Source organism: Sarcophilus harrisii, chromosome 1 (assembly GCF_902635505.1).
Source record: "Sarcophilus harrisii chromosome 1, mSarHar1.11, whole genome shotgun sequence".
NCBI classification, from domain to species: Eukaryota; Metazoa; Chordata; class Mammalia; order Dasyuromorphia; family Dasyuridae; genus Sarcophilus; species Sarcophilus harrisii.
In genome coordinates, this window is record NC_045426.1 from 556,471,584 (window position 1) to 556,488,013 (window position 16,430).

At 40.3% G+C, this 16,430-nt stretch overlaps 1 protein-coding gene across 8 annotated transcripts in view; it reads right to left on the bottom strand.

The window, feature by feature from the left end:
* The window catches only part of RREB1 (ras responsive element binding protein 1), a 141,667-nt gene that overhangs the window by 22,256 nt on the left and 102,981 nt on the right, over nt 1-16,430 (bottom strand). For all 8 annotated transcript variants that reach the window (XM_031946898.1, XM_031946896.1, XM_031946900.1 and 5 more), the window contains 2 exons: nt 6,402-6,591; nt 2,306-5,168 (listed from right to left, as the gene is read on the bottom strand). In XM_031946898.1, coding sequence (XP_031802758.1) covers nt 2,306-5,168; nt 6,402-6,591 — 3,053 coding nt within the window. The remainder of the gene's footprint in view (nt 1-2,305; nt 5,169-6,401; nt 6,592-16,430) is intronic.

Genomic DNA, 16,430 nt, shown 5'->3' on the forward strand with positions numbered 1-16,430 from the left:
AGCAACAGAGCTAAATATTTATATTAGTGAAGCGACATGAAATGTGGAAACTTGCTTTTCTAAAAGACCTGCTTTCTCAATAAAATGAACAGGTGATGAGATTGTCATTCAAAACTTCTGTTAAGTAAGATTGCCATATGGATCATATGGCATTTAATACTTCTTTCCTTATTTCTAAATTGCTTTCCTCGATGAAACTATTGTTTTTCTTTGTCAAACTCCTTTGAATGGAAAGTTAAAATTTCAGCAGCAATCTTCATAATGAACGTGGATACTTTCAAGAACTAATGCATTTCCACCAGAGAGCGCTCTATCAACAGTATTCTAATGTCTTAAGGCTTGATGCTTAGATCTGAGGCACTTCAATCCAGCAAAGAAAGAAAAATGCCAATGAGCAAATGGTATAAATTCCAAGAACAGAATATAATTAGATGGAAATATTTCCATTCAGGTGGCAATAAGACCACTGTGCACAGTGCTGCAGTCTCTTAGCCTCTGTTTTGTCCATCTTGAACATTCCAGCCAAGCTCCATTTTTCCTCATGATCCAAGGAAAGTATAGGGGCTCCTCTTTAGCCTTAAGAAAAAATGAGGCTCAAGAAGGTCGACTGGCTTTGCAGAAATTACCAAACAGGGCAGCCCCCATGTTTGGTGAAGCTGAGACTAACACCGTGGTCTCCTGGGATCTTTGCCTCCTACAGCAGCCTAATGCTCTTCCGCAGTGATAACCACCTTAGGTCTAAGATTATCACTCTCCAGTTACTGCCCTTTCCACCCAGCTCCTCATGGTTTATCCTTGGAGCAGATCTGAAGTCACCTCTCCCTCTTCCCTGGTATCAGCCAGGGACTTTTGCCATTCTTAGAGAGCTCCCTATCATTTTCATATGCTATCTTTTATTGTCATCCTCTATCCACTGACCTCCCTTCTCCCCTACAAAGCTTAGTTTGGAAAAAAATACCTTCTGAGTAAGTCTTGTCTCAATAGCAACAAGGGTGGGGATTCACCTCTAATCCCAAACTATAGTTATTTCCCCATACATTCTGTAATCACTCATTCTATCACAGGATTCCTAAGACTGAATTGTCCCAAAGGCAGGGATACCTTCTACCCTCCCTTCACCTCAAGGCAGAGCAACAATTCAGAATCACATAGAATCTAAATGACCTAAAAAGTACTTAAAAGTTTACTTTTCTATTTTAAAAATCTTCTAAGAAGAACTAAAGTAACAATAACAAGAATGACCAGAAATATAATTCTAAAAACTCTTTAAAATAATATTAGGGAATAGATTTTTTTTCTACTTCATGCTACATGAAATTGTTTTAAGTACCAGTCCACTATTTTAGTTTCTTTCTTTCAAGTGACATTCAGGATACTTTTTGTAGATCAAGAAGCTTGACTCTTGTTATCTGGAAGACCAATCATGGCCCACCAGGAATTTCTCTTTAATAACAAGTTGGGCACATCAATGTAACCCTGTACTTATGAGTCATAATGAAAATGATGGATTAAAAAAAAATAATGCAAAAGAAATATGTGAAGATTTGCAGGCAGACAGAAAAGAACACAAAACAATGATGGCAACAATCTGAGTAAAGTCATCAAGAAGAGGTAACAAAATTGGTAAAATACAATGGTCTTCAGTTAATATCATGCTGCCTAAGTTAAAGATCAAAAATCTTTCTGTTAGTAATTCTTTTCTTCTGAAAAAACAAAGATCTACCAAAACATTTATAAGACAACTAAAGAATAGTGTGATGGCTAAACTTGATGCTCGAAGCCATAAGACTTCCTGGTAAAGGACACCAGGATAAAATGTCTCATATCAATGCACAGAGTTCAGTATGCCTCAATTTCTTCCTACAAAGTCTCCTTCCAATCTCATTCTCCTTGTGTCTCAAGCACTCTGCATCAATAAATTCTCAAGCAAGGAAACCAGGCAAATCAGAAAGGCAATATTAAAGATTAGTGTGCAATTACTTTCACCTTCCAATACTTCGATAAAAACAACAGAACTTCAAGGTGTTGGACCTAAGGGAAGAAACGGAGTCATGGCCTGAAAATACTCCTGTGGAAAACAGGATGAATTTTCAGACAAGTGCACAGCTTTTAAGAATCAAGGATTTGGAAAAGGGGGAGAATGTTATAAGGGTTGCTCCAATATTGCCGAAAGCTTCCCTTAGAGGGAAGGAGAGTTATTTATGGAGAATGTTTGTCTTGGCTCCTCACACAATTTTAAGAAACTATCCTCTGGTGGCCCAGAGTTGGGCTGGGGGAAACAGATGGACAGATAGGACGCTCTTACCGGTGTGTGTAAGCATGTGTCGTTGGAGGGAACTGGCCCATGGAAACACTCGGGGACAGTAAGGACAGCTGATCTTTTGCAGGCAGGTAGAGTATGAATTCCGCTTTGCCCTCAGCAGCTTTTCTTCCGGACCGTCCAGCTCGTCGTCACTAGGCCCGTTCTGGTCAGCAGGCAGGGCTTCCTCTTGGACATCACCTTCGGCCGACTGCAGGAACGGACTAAACTTGTTGGCGTCCGTGGTAGCCAGCATCTTCTCAATGCTGGCAAACTCTCCACTGGACTCCAAGTCCACACTGCCACTGCTGGTCTTGGGTCGGTTCTTGGCCCCTTTCTTTCGACCCCTCTTCTTCGACAAACCGGTAGATCCGTGCTCCATGGAAGAGGCAGCCCCAGGGCTGCCAGCCTGCAGCACCAGGTCCCCGGGCTCTCTGGGGCTGCCTGTGCTGCCGAGGGCCATGGCCTTCTGCTTCGCACCTCCTAGCTTCTCGGGGACCAGAGGATTGTTGGCAGTCTTCAGTGGGGGATCTGACACCTCTGTTTTCAGTAAGGCGGGGGCTGAGGACACGGAAGAGATTATCTGGGCAATGGAAGCCAGAGGGGGCAGCTCTTTTGTCGCAGGGGGCTTTGGCAAAAGTGGGGGTGGCTTGGGCCGCAGAGGGCGCAGCAGAGCCGAGTTGCTCAGGAGGGCGGGGGAGATGATAGGGACTGCGAGGTGGAGGGGGGCCTGAAGGGGCTGGGCGGGATGCGGAAGATTGGTGGCGGCAGTGACAGCGGCTGTTGTGGTCACGGCTGGCTTCTCCAAACTCCCGTTGGCTCCAAAAGTCACGGGCAGGGTGGGGCAAGGCGGTGGGCAGGCATAGAGCTGGTCACTACAGCTGGGTCCCGGCTCCTGCTTTTTGGCTTCGCCTGGCACCGTGGTATCCTTATCCCGCCGAAGGCTCTTGGGGATCGAGAGGTCAATGGGTTCCATGGAACAGTCATAAGGAGAGGAACCAAGCAAAGAATTCTCTTGCTTCACCTGGACCAAGGCCAGGCCTTTTCCTTTCTGTGAGAAGTCAAGGGGCTCATTGAAGTCCATTGAGAAGTTGCTTGGAGGTTCCAGCTTGATGGAGATGTGAGGAGGCAGGGACTGCTGAGTGGGCCCTCGAAGGAATCCATTCTGGGGTTCCAGGAAGGCAGTGAGGGGCTTTCGATCCCCATAGGGCCCACAGCCAGTCTCCTCAAGTAGCCCTGAGGCATCTGGGGCCTGGGCTTCCCGAGGACCCCCACCACAGTCCACCGCAAGGACGTAGTTCTCGATCTCACGCTCCTGCACGTGGTGGTGCTGCTTGAGAATGTGGTGAACACAATTCCGCTTGGTGGAGAAGGCGGTGCCGCACTCCTTGCACTCAAAGGGCTTTCGGCCCTTGGGGCAGCCGGCGGCCCCCCCGCCGTGCGTTCGCATGTGGATGCGCAGGGCCCGGTAGTGCTTCAGGTCCTCGCCGCAGAGGCGGCACACCGTCTCTGGGGAGCAGAAGGCATCGACCATCTCCGCGGCGCTGCTGGACACATACTCGATGTTCTTCTCGATGTCCTTGCGTGTGGCTTTGAGGTGCTTTTTCCTCAGGTGCCGTTCACAATTGGCCTTCACGGTGAAGGGGTAGTGACAGATTTTGCAGATGTAGGGCCGCTCGCCGCTGTGCGTGCGCAGATGCCGGATGAGGGCGGCTTTGTCGGCGGCAATGTAGTCGCAGATGTTACACTGATAGGGAGAGATGCCCAGGTGAGAGCGGACGTGAGCGCGCAAGACGCCTGAGAAGGCAAACACCTGGTCGCAGAAGCGGCAGGGGTAGAGGACCTTGCGCATGGCCTGGGTCTTCTTGCCGGCCGCTCCAGCGATGATGGCCTTGAGCTCGCCCTCAGTCACCTCTTGCTTGATCTTGGCTTCCATGTTCAAGGGCAGCAGGGCCTCGATGATGCTGTCCTGCTCTAGCTGAGTCTTCATCTCCGGCTGAGCCGAGGCCTCCCCGCGGGGCTGCAGGAAGCGCTGCGAGGACGGGCTCAGCTTGGCCCCCGACTTAGACTGCAGCAGGTGTGAGTTAGAGGCTGCTTCCACCGAGTTCTTGATCAGCCTCAATGGCGGAGGAGGAAGGCTGGGGCTGATGCAGCCCGGGGAGGCCTGCTGGGCGCTGATCAGGGGCGGGGGGGTGGAGGTGGCCACCACCGTGCGAGGGGTGACCAGGGGCTTTGGCTTCAGTGGGGGCATGTGCTTGAAAATGGACTGCATGGGAGCGGCAGGGGCCTTGGAGAGTGGTGGAAGACTGATCTGGGGAGGGACCGAAGATGCCATCTTCAGGATCTGCTGGATGTCTGCCAGCTCGATGGCAGACTCGCTGGAGATGGGCTTGACGACGATACTGCTGTCGGGCTGGATGATGAAGCCCTTCTGAAAGGGCTGCAGGGACAGGTGCTTCATGTTTTCCTTGGTAGGAGGGAGGACCGTGAGAGAACCCCCCAGGGAAGCTGCACTAAGAGGAGACAAAGTGAGCAAGCCGGTGCTACCGGGCTCCTGAGGTAGGCCGCTCTTCAGGGTTTCGAGCTGTATCGCTTGGTTGTCGTCCAGCATGGGCTCCTCCTGGGGGGCGGGCTGAACGTCTTTGGTGGACTGGAGGCCCAGGGCTGCCATGAAGGCTTTCTGGTCGGGGCTCCCGTCAGTCAAGGACTTAGGCTGTAATCTGTGCTTTTCGCTCCCCTGATCCCCCACTATATGGGTTTGCGTGTGTAGTTTGAGTGCAGAAAGCATGGGGAAGGCCTTATTGCAGGTCTCACAAATAAAACGATGAAATTCACTGATGCATCTTCGTAAATTTGTTTCACACCAGACCTGCAAGAAGCATGGAAAAACAAATCATAGTTGGGAGAACAAAACTAATGAGAATCAAAACTCAAGTAGGAAAGAAAGGGAAAGGGGAAGACTGAGTTTTAGCTCCAATCCAGATATATTTTTAAAACAATGCTCATTTTTAGACTTTAGTATGCTTCTTTCTTAATCCTTAGCCATTGTGATACTGCTCATGTAGTCAGAGAACTTGGGCCAAGATCCCGGTTGGTACGTAATATACTACTTGTGTAACCATGGCCAACTTCCTCCTCTATTAAATGAAGGGACTGGACTCAATGATCTTTAAAAGACCCCCTTTTAGCTCAATTAATTCATGATTCAATTAAATAAGGAAGAGAACTTTTATATTCTTACCCACTACACTGAATTTCTTGATACACTAAGTACTAGGCTGAGACAGGGTTCCTGCCCAGGATATATGATGAATTCACTAGCAAAGAAAATTAAGAAAATGACTTAATTCTTTATGCTTTCATTTGTTCATCTAGAAAATGAACAGGTTGGAATGGGCAAGCTCTAAGGCCTCTAAAGAGTTTTTTGAATGACCCATTTTTAGTGTTTCTCCAAATAAATTTGTTATTATTTTAGTTAGTTCTTTAAGTTAGACATTTGGTAAAGTCCTAAGCCCATTTATAATTTTAGATAGTATTTGGCAAAGCCTAGGCACAAAAGCTGAATACCTCCTCCAACTACTTTGGAAATCTGATAATACCTCTGGATCCCTTCTCAGAGAAAAAACGTTCTTAAATGTATAAAATAAAACATTCAAGATTACAAAAGTAACTAATAACTTCAAAATAGTTATCAAGAAAAAATAACAACTGCAACCAAGTTCATAGACTCCAGGTTGAGGGCCACTGCAATAGAGAAAAAAGTGAGAAGAGAAGGAAAAGTGGATTTTTAGCTCTAATCCCAATGTACTGTTTTAAAATTATGAACAATAAGAGATAGTGGGAGTTAGGGGGAAAACACACATACTAGAACGTATCCTCAGTTTATATCATTAGTTTTTTGATCTCCACAGATGTGTAAAAAGTTTCAGGGTCTATATAAAAGATATATATATATACTACCCCTACCTCCAGTCTCTAAAGAAAGGGAAGAACTGCACTAAGTCTGTGTTCTTAGAAGAAGAAAGATTCCAAATTAACAAAATGCAAAGATGGAAACTCAATAAGTGAATTCCTATTTCTTAAATTAATTAAAGTGGAATACCTGAGAAATGCGAGGAAATTTCCTACAAGAGAAGTCAGTGAATCCTAAATCATGGAAGCCAACAGGAATTGAAGGATTGTTCTGAATAAAAGGCTTTCCTGTTGGGTCTCTTGGAAACTGCTTGTGGATAACTGCATTATGACGCAGTAATCCCCGAAGTGTGCGGAAGTCAATACAACAAATGTCACACCTGGAGGCAAAAGAGGAAATACATTATAGGCTTTTAAGTCATTGGTTTTTAAGTTATACATAAGTTTGATATAGACCTGAGAAATTTACTTTATGTACTGCCTTGTCAGTACTTCTGTTTTTTAGAATTTCACAGAAAGACATACAATGTGGAATATACAGAAAGACATACAATGTGGAATATACAGTCCTACCACCTATCATCTAATTCATTATTGCTTTATATCAACAATTTGTGTACCTTTAAACTGCAAAAAAAGTACCATATTTAAACCACCAGTTTAAATGCCACTTCCTCTAAGAAGACTTCTTTGCTCTGTCCCTGCAATAAAAAATGCTTTTTCCTTTCTCTAATTTCCCATAATGCACGTCATATTTTATTGTGCACTATAGCCATTTGTATTCATCTCTAAATTACTCTCCCAATAAACTGCAAATTCCTTAAGTTTAATGAATCATGTCTCACTCAACTTTATTATCATCCATACTGTCTAGCATACTGTATCAGACAATAGGCAATCAATAAAAACCTGTGGAATTAAGTTAATTAAATTGGGAAAAATCTTTTTTATACCCCTGCCCACTCGTACAATTTCCCTCAAAGCTACTTCCAGGTACAAAGAACAATTAAAAGATTAAAACATATACAAATTAAATCTATTGTTTTTGTATTTTGCCAATAAGAAATATATTTTCTTCCCAGAAACTTTCAAGTTACATTTGCCATGTATAGTCCTATGCCGAAGAGATTTGATTATATACATCATAGTTGCTCATGTACACCATTCATACCGAAATGATTATCAAAAGTACTCTGTACTCAAAAAAATAATGAGGATAAAATACAATATGAGTCTTTAATTCAACTTAGAATAATAAGAACAATTTGGGTTGAGGAGAGTGAATTTGCTTAGACTGTTCCCATCATTACAATCTTATTGAAAAAGTTAAATACAAATAAATCAAAATAGCTTAAATTTTTAAAAATTACTGTAGTCTTATAAGCAAATTATAGATATTTTATTCCTCAAAATAATCTCCACATGATTGGCAAGACTGACAAGAAAGGAAAATGACAAGTGCTGAAAGCACTATGGGTGACAAGTGAGTGGGATTGTGAACTGGTCTATCATTCTGGAAAGCAATTTATAACCATGTCACTAAATCTATTAAATGTGTATACACTTTGATCCATCCTTATCACTATTAGGTCATATCATCCAAAGGGATCAAGGAAAGAGAAGAAACCACATATACAAAAATATTTATAAGAGAGTATTGGGACGGTCAAGAAATTGGGAAACGAGGAGATGTTCATCAACTGGGGAGTGGCTGAACAAGTTAGGGTATATAAATATAATGAAATACTATTATACTTCAAGATATGAAGAAGGGGGGATGGGTGATTTCAGAGACACTAAGGGAGACTCGAATGAACAGATACAGAGTGAAATGAATAGAACCAGGAAAACAATTTATACAGTGTAACAATACTGAAAAGATAAACTTCTGAAATTCTTAGAAATGCTAATCAACCCAACAAACAACTATAATTCTAGAAGGCACATGATGAAAAATGCTACCTACACTTGGATTGAAGAATAAAGACTGAGGCCTACTTTTTTTGTTCACGGCTAATGCAGAAAATGTGTTTTATTTGACTATATGTTTGTAATGGGTTTTGTTTTTCCTGTATTTTCAAGGGAGGAAAAAGAGGAGGTAAGTAAGAGGGAGAGAAGTTAAAAATAAAAATAAATAAAACTGAGTTTTAAAAAAATCTTCATTAAACTTATTTTTTCTCTTTCTTTCCTACCTGGATGAATACATAAAGGAATGGACAAAACAAATTAGACATCACTTGCCCTATGCCTCAGACTAGAGTCTTGCATTTAGTAGGCACTTAATATGTTAGTAGAGCTTACTTACTCAAAAACCTTCATTTAATGGTTTCCCAAGGCTTACCAAAATTATTTCAAATGCCTCTCTCTCAAAAAGCCTTCTCTTTCCATGAAATTCATGCTTCAAATAATAAAAGGTAGCCACTAAGTTACCATTAAACATGCATTCCCTTCTCGTTCAATCTCTGCCATGAACTGTTCTCCTCTGATAAAGCCCCTCTGATGAAAGTTAACATCTAACTTTTGTATTTACATCCACTTTTGCTTGATGTTCTGCTTCATATAATAGTCTGCCATATAACTTTCCCATGTGCTACAATGGGGGTGAGGTGGGGGGTGGAGAGAGAAGAAGCATTGGCTATGGCTTTAGAAGTTCCAGATTCAAATTTCATTTTTAACACTCAGCCATCTACGTGACTTTGGGACAGCTACTTTCCATATCTGTAAATGAGAAGATAAAATGATTGCTGAGACCCTTTCAAACTTTACAGGTATAACTATATTCCAAGACTATTTGTTGTATTTTGGGAAGGCAGAATGATAGAGATATAAAGCTGAGAGAGATAGGAAAAGACTTGGATTTTAACACCATCTCTGACACCTTCTATTTGTGTGATCAATTTGATCACATACAATGATTCTTAAATATCATCCTCAGTAAAATAAGATTAATAAAGTTGTGGCAGGGATTTTACAGTTTTGTGAGGCTCAAATGAGAGGAAGCAAACAAACCCATTTTTACACAAACCATATGCAGCTTTATAAATGACAACTATTATCAATTTTAAAAAAGGGACCCAGTCAGAAGGGTCTAATTCCCACTACAAAACAATTAGCATTCATGCGATTTCTTTTACTACATTTGTTAAGGGCTTGTGACCATTGTCATTTGTTATCTGAAGCAATAGATTAAATTATTTCAAATTGATTTAGAAATAGGGTGTCTGTTGGAATCATAAAAAGACAGAAAGGTCTGTGTGAGGAGGATAGGCACTATACCAAAATCTGCAGTTAAGCGAGCATTTCTTCACAAACTACGGCTTCCATGGGATGCAGCACTGAAAGAGCCTTACATGTGCAGTCCATAGATTTAAATATTAATTTCAGCTTTGTAACTTATTAGCACATGGCCTTGGAAAGCTGACTGAAACTTGAAGTAGAATTTAAAGCTGGAATAGACTTAAAAAACTAAGAATACCCAATTTAAATCCCTCATTTTAATGATTAATAAAAACTGAGACAAAGAAGAAAAAGGAAAAAGGATCAGCCTATCGTCCCTTGTCATCAATATGGTCTTTTAAAAACAAGTCTACTTCCAAGAGCAGGTATTCTTTCTACTGTCTAACTCAGAAAAACTAAGGTTCTGTACAATCACCTTCAAGTACTTCTTTTGAACTTCAAACTTAAAAAAAAAAAAGGCAATGAGGTGAACCTAGGTTTGCCAAGGTCACCCAACTAGCAAGTTCTTTTAAGGAGGATTTGAACTCAGGTACTCCTGCCTCCAAAGTCTGTGTTCTATGTATGGTGCATTTCAGCGGCCCCTCACTTGGGTTTCTTAAAGAGGATGGCTTTTCATCTGGGAAGCAAGTCCAAGAAACTCCAGATCTTTGGTATGCATGTTTTAAAGGCACATCTGATTCCCCTTCTCAAGGCTATGAATACCAGTAGTAGCAATTAAGAGTACTCTCATCTAACTAGGAAACTCTAGTAAAGAAGGTGATTCCAAAAATCCTGAATAAAAACTAAAAGAAATACATTTTAGAAGGAAAGGAAATAAATATCAGTTTGACAGAATTGAAGTAAAAGCAATGTATAAAACTACCACCCAGAAACACTCATAAAGTCTTTATCAGTTAGAAAGATACTTAGCACTCCAGCAGGCCATTCCTAAGGCCTTCAGGCAGAACTAGCTAGAAACTGGAGTCCAAGAAGCTCTCCAAGGGCAAAAGAGGTCATTGTAAAGCTGATTCTGATGCTGAAGGATACAGTATGCACCACAGACTTGCAGTTCTCAGAGGATTTGCAAACCTCACTTGGACTTGTCAATCTTCATTATGATTTGTTATAACTGTTAACTGTACTGAATCACTGGGTCAGAACAGCTCCATCCTACTCTATCTTTAGGAACTAAGACATCTAAAATGCAGCAAGAATTCAAGTTGAACATAACTGTTGTAAAATGTTTATATTACCTATACATTGGCTAATGGAAGTAACAGTAATGAGAAAAAAAGATTTTTAAAGAAAGCATCCAAAAAAAGGGCTGCAGAGCCATTTAACTTGCAATTGATTTTGATAATGTGCCACAAGAATAAAGATAAATTTGGTACCTGGGGAGTTTGCCTTCTTGTTTCTACCACTCCTAGGAGATGATCGTTTCAAAATTGATGCAAAATAATTTTTCTAAGTAAACATCAGTAAGAGAGAGAGAATGAGCGAGAGCGCTTTTCAAGCTTTAATAAATGTGCTAAATTCCCCTCCCCATAAATTTTTTATTACATAGTAAAAATTGAACTTTCAAGGAAAAACAAAAGAAACTTAGTTTGGAGGACCCAGTCCAAAAAACTGACTTAAATAAAAGTGATAGCTATAGCAACTTCTTGTATTCCTATGACCAATCACATTACTTTTTTTTTGCTGAGGCAATTGGGGTTAAATGGACTTGCCCTGGGTCACAACGCTAGGAAATGGTAAGTGTCTGAGACCAAATTTGAACTCAGGTCCTCCTGACTTCAGGGCTGATGGTCTATCCACTGCGCCACCTAACTGCTCCCCAATCACTGCATTCAAGAAGCTCACAATCCAATGGAGAAGACAACATGCAAACAATTTATGTGTAGGATAAGTAGGAAAAATAATTAATAAGGGGAAAGCCCTAGAATTAAGAGTATTTAGGAGAAAACTTCTTGTAAAAGTTGGATTTTAGTTGGGATCAAGAGGAAGCCAGGGAAGGCAGTAAACAGAGATGAGAAGAGAAGATATTCCAGCCATAGGGGACAACCAGAGAAAATGCAGAGTCGAGAAATAGAATGCCTTGTTTGTTGAAAAGCTAGGAAGTCAGTGGTAATACCAAACAGAAAACTTTGCATTTGATCCTAGAGGCCATAGAGCTCCACTGGAGTTCACTGAGTAGGTGATATAGTTGAATTTAAACTTAGGAAAATTACTTTGGTAGCTGAATAGAGAGGATAGATTTGAGTGGGGGCAGGCAGACCCTAGAGGCCTTCTTCCCTGGTCCATTGCAGAGTAACAATCTCTCGTCTTTCTGCCCATGTCCAAAAAAAGAAAAAAAAAATTGCCTTAGGAGGCTTAAACCTTAAAACTTAAGCCTCCTAAGTTTAAAAGACTCATTCTTACACTTTCTCTAACTTACACACCATAGGGAAAGACTAGTACTTTTTAGGAATATGCATTTTATAACCTCTTAGCAAGGAACTTAAATTTCAGGAGCCTTAGTTTCTTCACAGATAAAAGGAGGAAATTAGACAAACTGTTCCCACAAGTCCCTTTCAGTTCTGACATTAAGAGACTAAAGATTTGTCTCCATTTCATAGGGAAATCAAGATTTGGATTATTTGGGGCAATTCCTACCATCAGCCGGGATGTGTGCTTGGGGAGATGGGAAAGATGGAGTTACCTCACCCTGACTCCTCCTCCCCCAGTTCACCCCAACCTATCAATCACATCACCAAACTTTCCTTGGGAAACAACTAGAATCAAGGGGATTTGCAGTCCCAAATGAAAGGGGAGCCTTTGTAATAGAGGAGAAAGGGGAATTCTGTGTGGACTTTGGGACAATTGGCTGGGCTCCCTATTTCTATATAAGAGATGTGAAATCAAGAACCACAGTTATCTAGAGTTGGAAGGGACCTATGAGATCTTCCATCCCCACACCTTCGTTGTACAAGAATCAGACTCAGAGAGGTTTTAAGGCAAGATGAAAGCCCGACTCCAAAACCACAGTCTTAAGGCAGCTATGAAGACACAGTGGAGAGTGGGTCTCAGACACTAGCTGTTTGTCTGCCTCTCAAAGGGTTCTTGTAAGAATCAAATGAGATAACATTTGTAAAGCACCCAAGAGGCAATTAATACATGCTTATTTCCTTCTCCTCCCCCTCACTGTACCACACCAAACACAAAGCAGTCCTATTATATCTGCTTAGACATTTTCACATGCACATGATGATGGCACAGTTTAGATGTAAAACTTCGTGGGGGCACCTAGACAGTGCAATGATAGCATCCTGGAATCAGGGAGATATGAGTTCAAATTCAGCCTGTCTGACCCTTGTCTCCAAAAACAAACGGCAGTTGCAAACTACATTCATCAGACACCTTTTACTTTTTTCTACCCACCAAATGAAACATAAGCTCTACAGTGGCACGGTATTTTGGAACAATGGCTTCTTAGATCCTCAGTATGATTCTTGGTTTATGGTTTAGAGTTTAAGAATATCCTGTTAATCAAGCTAAAGTGAAGGGTATGTCTTTCTAGTGGGGCGACACATAGGCTTAATCATTTGCTTATATCCATGGCACTGGTCAATAGAAAGTAGAGGAAATATGGAAAGAGACCAACTCAAATGGAACTGGCAGAAAAACTTCTCACTGAGAACAAGTCATTATTGAAACAATTTCAAAATCTCCTAAAACACACACAAAGAATAAGTGTCCCTAACGAGTATCTGCTAACATTCTATGTTACCAAAAAAGGCAGTCACAGATGTTTAGTTGTAGCCTTCTTATTTTCCTATTCTTGATCTGCTTCTTAGAGAAAATGGTATGTGGCTGTACTGTGCTGCTGCCATGGAAGACCAGAGAGGTGAGAGATTTTGTAATCTTCCAATTTCTCTGGTGTCTTGACTGAAAAATCCCTATTTACCCACAAAGAAAGAGGTGAAATATCTGGACTTCCTGCATGCACTGAACAGGCCCGTGCAGAAACAAAGAGTGCTAGGGTGCTGCTGCAGTTAGAAGGATGCGGAAGGACAATGAGAAGGAAGGGCAGATGAAGAGGCAGCAGAACGTGTCTCTGGGTGACTTTGGGGTACATATATCATCCCTCTAGGATTCTTCATCTGTACACAGAGGTGAGTTGGATAAGAAGATGTCACAAACTAGATTCAGAAAGAATTCAATCTCATAGTACACCAACATTGGGGCAATCAACAGAACTGCTAAAAGCCAACATGCTGCTTTTTATAAATCACAAATCCTCAATAATTTCTATATTATATTAAGTGTTTGAAAACCTGTCACACTCATTGCAAGTGCTTACAATCACCTTCCCCTTCTACTCCACTATATATATTTATAAAAACAGAAAACATTTATGTGATGTATATGCTTTCTCTACATCAGTGACAGGATTATAGATCAATATAGGCACTAGTTCTGTGATTTCATTGATAAAGGGAACTCTTTGACAAGCAAATTTTCTCTTGTTTCAGGAGGACATCTTCTCTGCCTAAAAGTTATAGTTTCAGGGTTGGTTAGAGTACAGAGAGGTTAAGGATCTTCCTATTGTTTCCCTGATCCAGAGACCAATTCTTTATTAGCTATGTATTGATAAAAAGTTTTGTTTTTTTTTCCTGGATCCAAAGGATCAAGAATAAATTCTTAGGGGTACCCTAGGAGAACCATTTCATTTCTATTTGCTATCAAATCATTAATTATTAAAGTTATTTCTACCTAATCAAGAGGGTTTGAGGCATGGTGCCTCCATGATCTGGAAAATCCACATCAAATTTTTTGGCCCTCTTGTCCCCGTCCTACTAGACAAGAAAATTTTTTTTCTTTTGGAGGGTATTTATAAGTACCATATTATAAAATATGGGTTGATATTAACCATATATTTATCAAAAAAATCACCCACATGTTTATATATAATATGATCATACAATGTTTATACATTTTTCTATATTTCAGATCATGTGGCATAATGGATAGAGACTCAATCATAGAAAGAAGACAGCCTAGGCTCAAGCCTCATCTCTGACATGACCTATGTGACCCTGGAGGAGCCATTCATTCTCTCTCAGGGCTTCAAGAAACCTCTTCAGGAAAAAACAAATTGCAGAGAAGGTGCCACCCTATCACTGGTGGAAATATTCTCATCAGGGGGTTCACTAAGCCAGTGAAAACCACATATCCAATCCCTATCTCCATCCTAATTAATGCTCGGCATAGCCACCCTTTATATGCAATTTTCAATGCCTGTGCATAAAGCAAGAGACCTGAAATAAAAATTATAATAAACGGGGCCTGTTTTCTAGCTTCAACCTCTTAACTGTACACCAAGGTAAATGGGAAAGCAATGTAAATTGCAGAAATGAAAAATAAGAGTATGCAAAACTATTTGTTTGTGGCAGCTTAAGTAATTTAAATCTTTAACTCACTCATCTAACACAGATTTAAATAAGTAAGGCTCCCATAGGGCTCCATAAAAACTATCACAAAAGCTTAGATACTCAGAAATTATATTTTGCTTGTTTTATAAAAAATAAGAAATGTTATCAGCTGGTTTCATAGTACAGTATATGAAAAGTAGCAGTAGGCATCCTGCTGTATACAATAATGTTTATGTCATGAGTCAGAGAAGAGAAAGGGTGGAGCTGGAAGAAGGAGAAATCTGTGTTGGAATTGCACTGCTGACCTCAGGAAAGCTAGTGGTGAGCCTTTCTTGAGCCTCAGTTCTTCAACGTAAATTATAGATATCATCATAACTGTGATATTTACACCTCACGGGGTTAGTGTGAAGATCACATATGAAAAAGAACTTCACAAATCTGACTCTCTGATAGTTGGCTAAGAGGATGATAAACAACCAATGAGGAAAAAAAAAAAAAAGCAAAACCTATAAAAATCAGATAAATCCAAAAAGTACAATCACAGGAAGGGGCAAATAGCATACCACAGAGCTATGGCTAAACCATTGAGCACAGAAGCAAAGTACAATAAATTGAAGCCTACCTAGTCTTAAGTCTTCAAGAAAAAGCTAAATTATTCTTTGGTATGCTGAAGGTAGGGAAGAAACACATTATAGTATATAAAAAGTCTTGGAATGATAAGTTCATATCCAATCTGACATTTACTAGTTGTGAGACTGAAAAAATACTCAAAATTTTCTGGGCCTCAATTGGCTCATCAGTAAAATGGGAATAATATAGCATATGTTCCTTACTACCCTTCACAAGGTTGAGAAGAAAGCAGATCATAAATCATATGACACTATATAAAAAATGTAAGTTATTACTACTTATTTAAAAAAAAAAACACCCCAAAACACTGATCAAGATCAACATGGTACACAGTAAATGCTTCAGAAGCTAACTAGTTGTATCTAATAAAAACAAAAAACCCACTGACATTTAAAATAGCAACTAGTTTTAACCTCATATGTTCTGAAAACAAACAGCACTCTGACTACAGATATATCCATTTTCTCAAGGCTTTGCAAACCTGTTTCTGAATAAAAGCAAAATATTAAATAAAAGATTTTTAAGTGTTCAAATCAAGGAATGAAAAAGGGAGATCCTTTCAAGTTCTAATAGCTTCATTTTTCTAGAATCAGTGCAACAAATGAAAATGTCACATACAGAAATATAAACAAGTAGTGTCATTTAACATGAATGGCCACAAGGTTCAGGCCCAAATTCAGGTGAATTGGAGAAGCCTTAACTCCTTAACATCATGAATGTCAGATCTCCTAAAGCCAAGTTACTGGCCAGTGACTCATCTTTGAATGCAGGAAGAGGAAAAGCAGATAAGTCAAGACATTTCATTACCATCAGTTATATCAGTTATGCTTGGTCCCCATAGTAACTAAGTTTAAAAAGTAGCATTCTCCAATCATTTCTTTAAGAAATTAAGGGAAATTATAGGTTGGTTGCAAAATAAAAAAAAATTAAAAAAAAAGGGAGAGAGAGAGAGAGAAATGAAC